At 49.9% G+C, this 5788-nt stretch overlaps 1 protein-coding gene across 1 annotated transcript; it reads right to left on the bottom strand.

Annotated features, from left to right (window-relative positions):
• Positions 1-4283: 4283 nt before the first annotated feature.
• PSORS1C2 (psoriasis susceptibility 1 candidate 2) lies at positions 4284-5788 on the bottom strand. The gene is made up of 2 exons (XM_021697032.1): positions 5679-5788; positions 4284-5055 (listed from the first exon to the last, which is right to left on the bottom strand). Exons 1-2 carry the CDS (start codon positions 5731-5733, stop codon positions 4700-4702), a joined length of 411 nt encoding a protein of 136 aa, XP_021552707.1. The 5' UTR covers positions 5734-5788; the 3' UTR covers positions 4284-4699.

Here is a 5788-nt window from a genome sequence, read left to right as displayed (position 1 = left end):
AGGTATGTGCGTGAGCCTCCCCACCACTGGGCACAATTCTATCAGAGGAGAAAGACTTTTGATATAAGCTCCCAAGCCTGGCTTCCCTAATTTCCCCCAAACTCACTTGTCCAACAATATCCCCCACTTTTCCAGGTTATAAGCCCTTCACTCTAACCATCGCAGTCTACTCTCTGTTGCCCAAACTTGCCATTTATTTTTTTTTAAGATTTTATTTGAGAGGGAGAGTGAAAGAGAGAAAGAGAAAGAACGAGCGAGCACACACGAACCGGGGGTGGGGGGTTAGGGAGAGGGAGAAGCAGACTCCCCCCACTGAGCAGGGAGCCCCATGCAGGGCTGCATCCCAGGACCCCAGGATCATGACCTGAGCCGAAGGCAGACGCTTAACCGACTGAGCCACCCAGGCGCCCCACAAACTTGCCATTTACTAGTGAATTCAGCCATTTATAAAACATGTATGCAATGGTTAATTTTTTTCAAGATTTTATTTATTTATTTGACAGAGAGAGAGAGACAGCGAGAGGGAACACAAGCAGGGGGAGTGGGAGAGGGAGAAGCATGCTTCCCGCCGAGCAGGGAGCCCGATGCGGGGCTCGATCCCAGGACCCCGGGATCATGAAGGCAGACACTTAACAACTGAGCCACCCAGGCGCCCCTGCAATGGTTAATTTTATGTGTCAACTTGACTGGGCTAAGGGATGCCCAGATAGCTGGTAAAGCATTGTTTCTGGGTGCATCTGTGAGGTTGTTTCTTGGAAGAGATTAGCATTTGAATGGTGAACTGAGGGAAGAAGCTCGCTGTCACCATTGTGGGTGGACATCGTCCAACCTGTGAGGGCTGAACTGAACAAACAGGAAGAGGGTGAATTTGCTCTGTTTGAGCTGGGACATCCATGTTCTCCTGGCCTCGGACATCATCGGCACTCCTGGTTCTCAGGCCTTTTGACCAGGACTGGGACCTATACCATCTGCTCCCCTGGTTCTCAGGCCTTTGGAACTACTCCACAGGCTGTCCTGGGTGTCCAGCTTGTAGATGGCAGACTGGGAATTCTCAGCCTCCACAATCTCAAGGGCCAGTTCCTATAATAAACCTCCATATATGTTCTATTGGTTCTGTGTCTCTGGAGAACCCTAATATAACCTATTAAGACACTGTATTCAGTGTCAGGGTTACACCGATGAATAAAGGGGTGGGAAACTATAGTGGTTAAAATCAGAGACATTGGCATAGGATAGACGGGAGTTGAAATCCCAGCCTTGCCATTTGTGTCTCCTTGTATGCGTGTCACTACCTCTCCGGATCCAAAACGGCGAGGAGGATAGGGTTAGTGTGCGCATTAGGCGAGACCTTAATCTGGAGAGCATTTGACAAGCGCGCCCTACAGCACATGCGCAGTCCTAAGTAGCTGCGGTGGTTGGTAGTAAACCCTACTTTGCGTCTTAGGCAGGGTTGCCCGGAAGTAGATCCCGAGACAAAGATTCAAGGAAAGGGGATATATTTTTTAAAAGGGGGGTGGGGACGCAGGGAGTCGGGAAATGGAAGGAGGCCAAGCAAAGTCTCATGGAGGGCAACTGGGGCTCAGAAGACTAGAGTGTTGCTACCCCCATATTTGTGGGTCATCCTTGAAGGGCTGCGGGCGCGGTGCGGGAGCGAGGATGTGAGGGAGAAACATTTACAGATGCTTCCAACACTCCAGAGTCCCAGACGCGAGGCACCGCTGGGGCTGCTGGGAGAGAGGGAGAAGGCCCCGAAATGGTGACGAGGTCCCAGAAGAAACGTTCGGGCCGCCTCTGCCCGCAAGATGCTCGAGGCCTAGGAGGGGAGAACAGACGGAATAAATCATTTCCCGCCCGAGTTTTGTTCCAGGCACCGCCGCGCCCGCACACCGCGGTGGCGCAGGGCAGGGGGTGCAGGTGGGGGGGGCTGCGTCACTGAAGGGGATGACGGGCGGCTGCGGAGCGGAAGGCCTTCCGGGACAGCGCGAGCACCAGGAGCCGGCGACCCCCCTCCCTAACCTCCGGCTCGCGGGCGCAGGGGCAGGTCCTGCCCGGAGGGGGCGGCGGGCAGCTTCGCGCCTGCGCCTGCGCCTGCGCCTGCGCCTTCCCCGGAGCCCCACAACCCCCTCACCCCGTCCACCCCCTCACCCCGTCCGCCCCCTCCCGGCCGGACCCCCAGCCGCGGGGCTCCGGCCCTTCCTCCTGGAAGCCTCCCCTGACTACTGCAGCTCCCCGTGACTCCTTCTGAACTTACGGCGTTTATTGCCAAGGCTATTTGGTGCTTACTCATATAATTATTTAGTCACATGCATCCTTACTGTGTGTGACACTGTAATTTAACTTTTCATGCAAATCCTTTCTTCCCCAGCTGAATGTTAAGCTTCCTGAGAGCGGGAACTGTATGTTTTTTTTATTTTCTATATTCCCCCGTGGCACCTGGCATTGATGGACATATTAAGGGAATAAATTTCATGAACTTAGTCCACTTCGGGGCCTATTAAATTCTACTAGGCCCACCCCTACAATTCTTATATGTTCTAGGATTATTTCTAAACTCTAAAATTAGGTTTGGTTTGGTTTGGTTTTCAAACTGATCACATACAGATTTGTGGGATTGCCACATAAACAAATTGGGTCCTAAGTGGTGAACACTCAATTTCTTTTAACCCCTCTTCAGCCCCCATCCCGGTAAGCCACTTGATTGACCTTAGGCCACTGAGATCTCTGGGCTCCTGACTTTTGAACTTCCCTGCTCTAATATTCCCGTAAAGAATTTGTTTAAATTATGTATGCCTTATACATTTTTAAGTCAACAGCTAACATTTTTAATCATAAGTTTAAACAGTGCAAAGAGGGCGCCTGGGTGGCTCAGTTGGTTAAGCAACTGCCTTCGGCTCAGGTCATGATCCTGGAGTCCCTGGATGGAGTCCCGCATCGGGCTCCCTGCTCGGCAGGGAGTCTGCTTCTCCCTCTGACCCTCCCCCCTCTCATGTGCTCTCTCTCATTCTCTCTCTCTCTCAAATAAATAAATAAAATCTTTAAAAAAATAATAAAATAAAAATAAATAAATAGTGCAAAGAGTATACTTTCCAGGGAATTGTACATACTCACCTGTTAAAAGTCACATCACTCTTTCAAATGTAGCAGATAGAATTTAATATGCCATAACATTTTTGTATCCACAATGCCTTTTTAATAAGTGAGCAAACCCTTTAAACAATCAGCAAATTTAACTTATATTTCTGTTTAGTTTTTTTCATTCCACTCTCCCTACAGTTTTATCCTAATGAAATACATTTCCATTGTATCACTTTTTTTGGTATTGTATTTGGGGGAAGTCCTTTTGTATATCTCCGTAACAAAAATATGTATCTAAATTGAAATTTATTTCCTGTGACTATAAGACCCTAAGTGCTAAAAACAATTACTCTGCAGCGGGTTTATTACTACAATTATTACAAGACACGATTTGTCAAAACTATAAATATTGACGGTAATGATTAAACAGAAAAGTAAGTTCTTATTTAAGATGCATCTCTTAAGTGAGATGGAAAGGGCTGATCTGTTCCCCTTTTATTTGGCGACTCCAGGAAGAGCACTCCGGTCCTGTTCAGGGTGAGCAAGAGAGCCAGGCCTTTCTCCATCTAGAGGGAGAAGTGCGGTGTTAGTGGAGGCAGGTGGAAAAGAAAAACACAGTACAGTCCTCAGGCAGGTTCATTTTAGAAAGGGATACATACACTTCTGGAAATTGATCCTCTTAGAACTTAGTCCTGTCCACATGCCTTTAAGAAAGTTTTCATGTTCAGGGGCGCCTGGGTGGCTCAGTCGTTAAGCGTCTGCCTTCGGCTCAGGTCATGATCCCAGCGTCCTGCATCGGGCTCCCTGCTCGGGGGGGAAGCCTGCTTCTCCCTCTCCCACTCCCCCTGTTTGTGTTCCCTCTCTCGCTGTGTCTCTCTGTCAAAATAAATCAATAAAATCTTAAAAAAAAAAAAAAAGTTTTCATGTTCAGCCAGGAGTGTGCAAACCATAAGCTATTAAAAAGAGACTTAATTTGGTTTCTCATTGTCCAAAATAGGAGTTCCAGAATGGGAGAAATGTGGGTCTGAATGTCCTTGTTACTCGATAGTTATATTTCCAACTTCCTCCTGCCGAGCTCCACATCCTTATGCATATGGACAAGACAGGAACTCAGACTACTTCCAGATCTCTGTAGGTTTGTGCTCTGAGGAGGGCATCTCAATATTCAAAGACCTAATCATTGGCAAAGAAGCAGACGAGATTCAAAATTAAGAAAACACAGATTTTATTTTTCCATTTTATGGAAGTACCATCATGGTCTCCTGATAGTTCCCAGCTGTAGGCCACCAGGTGGCAGCAGAGAACACGGCACCACCGGCCTGGCCCCAGGAGCCCCAGGGGTGGGGAAGAGGGAGGAGGTGGGAAGCAGGTAGAAGGGAGAGGACTGGACATGAGGTAGGGGTGTATGCTTTAGCTGTCAGAGAAAAAAGGAGAGGAAATATGGGGCGGATCTCAAGAGTGGACAGAAAATATTGAGAATGACACTTTCAGAGTTCAGAATAAAACTGAAAGAATGAGGAAGGAAATTGAGGCTGATGGGAGAATTGAAGAGGAATCAGAAGGGTACAGATGGGCTTGAGGGGCACTCCGCCTGGAGGTCCAAGATGTCTCTGGGGGAATCCCTTTATCTGTACTCTTCCCGGGGTGGGTCAAGGTCTGGGTCCTCTTGAGATCCATGGTCCACTTCAGGGGCAGGTGGCCAGGGGTTTTCTGGAGGCTGGGGTCCTGCTGGCCAGGGGTCATCAGGTCGGGGAGGTTGAGGGGGATCGGTTCTCGGGGGCTCAGGAGGCCAGACTCCAGATTCCGGCAGGTCTCTCCAGGGACGACTGGGGCCTGGAGGTGGAGGGTCCTCAAAGAGAGGGGGTGGCCCTGGCCAGGGATCACCAGGGATTGGGGGTCCCTGAGGCAATGTTGGGGAGCCCTCCTCCTCTCCAGCCTCTGTGGGTGGGGGTGGGGGGTGCTCTCCGCTGCCTGAGATGCCTGTGGAGGAAGTAGGAGAAAGGGAAAAGGTGGTGAGGGCCAGATCCCTCCTCCCCCAGCTACAGACTCTGGAAGCAGAGCCTCTCTGGGGTGAACCACAGCCTGAGCTGACACCACAAACAAACCTGAAAGGTAACGCTCAAAGAGCTCTCTACACATTTACAAAATACCAACTGATCTTAAAATGACATAAGAACCTTGACCAGAATCATTAACTTGACCAACTTTAAACCGACAGGAGCTGACATAAGCTCCATCCAACCCTGGTTGGGACTCCCACTGGCGTGGCCTCTGTGCTGGTCTACACCTCCAAAGCCATCCACACCTTGGGCCCATGTGGCAGCCAGACCCCACCCTCTGCAAACACATCCACCCTCCACACAGTCCTCAGCTGTGATGAATACTCACCCACACACCTGGATTCTGACCTAAATTGCCACATGTACCTACACTTGAACCAGCAAAAACATTGAGCTAAAATGCACTTTTCTGCATCACCTTCAACCTCTTAACTCTTCCCCTCATGCGAAAACCCAGAATCTTCTGGAATCTCCTCCATATCTATGCATCCAATTCACCCTTGCCTCACTTGACATTGCAGCCCTGGTCTCTTCCCAGCTTACCTCCGGCATACAGGTAAAGGACCAGGATCCCCAGCAGCCTCCAGTTGAGCATCATGGCTGTCTCCTGGCCCCCAAAGTTGGGGGTGGGCTGAGTCTAGGTGCCTGGGAAC

This window comes from Neomonachus schauinslandi, chromosome 8 (assembly GCF_002201575.2).
Source record: "Neomonachus schauinslandi chromosome 8, ASM220157v2, whole genome shotgun sequence".
Taxonomy (NCBI): Eukaryota; Metazoa; Chordata; class Mammalia; order Carnivora; family Phocidae; genus Neomonachus; species Neomonachus schauinslandi.
Note: the sequence above shows the minus strand (reverse complement) of the source record. Positions and strands in the feature narration are given on the sequence as shown.

Coding starts and splice junctions, on each gene's coding strand:
- PSORS1C2 (XM_021697032.1), bottom strand. CDS start 5,733: ATGATGCTCAACTGGAGGCTGCTGGGGATCCTGGTCCTTTACCTGTAT. Junction 5,056..5,678: donor CCTTTACCTGTATGCCGGAG/GTAAGCTGGGAA, acceptor CTTCCTCCACAG/GCATCTCAGGCAGCGGAGAG.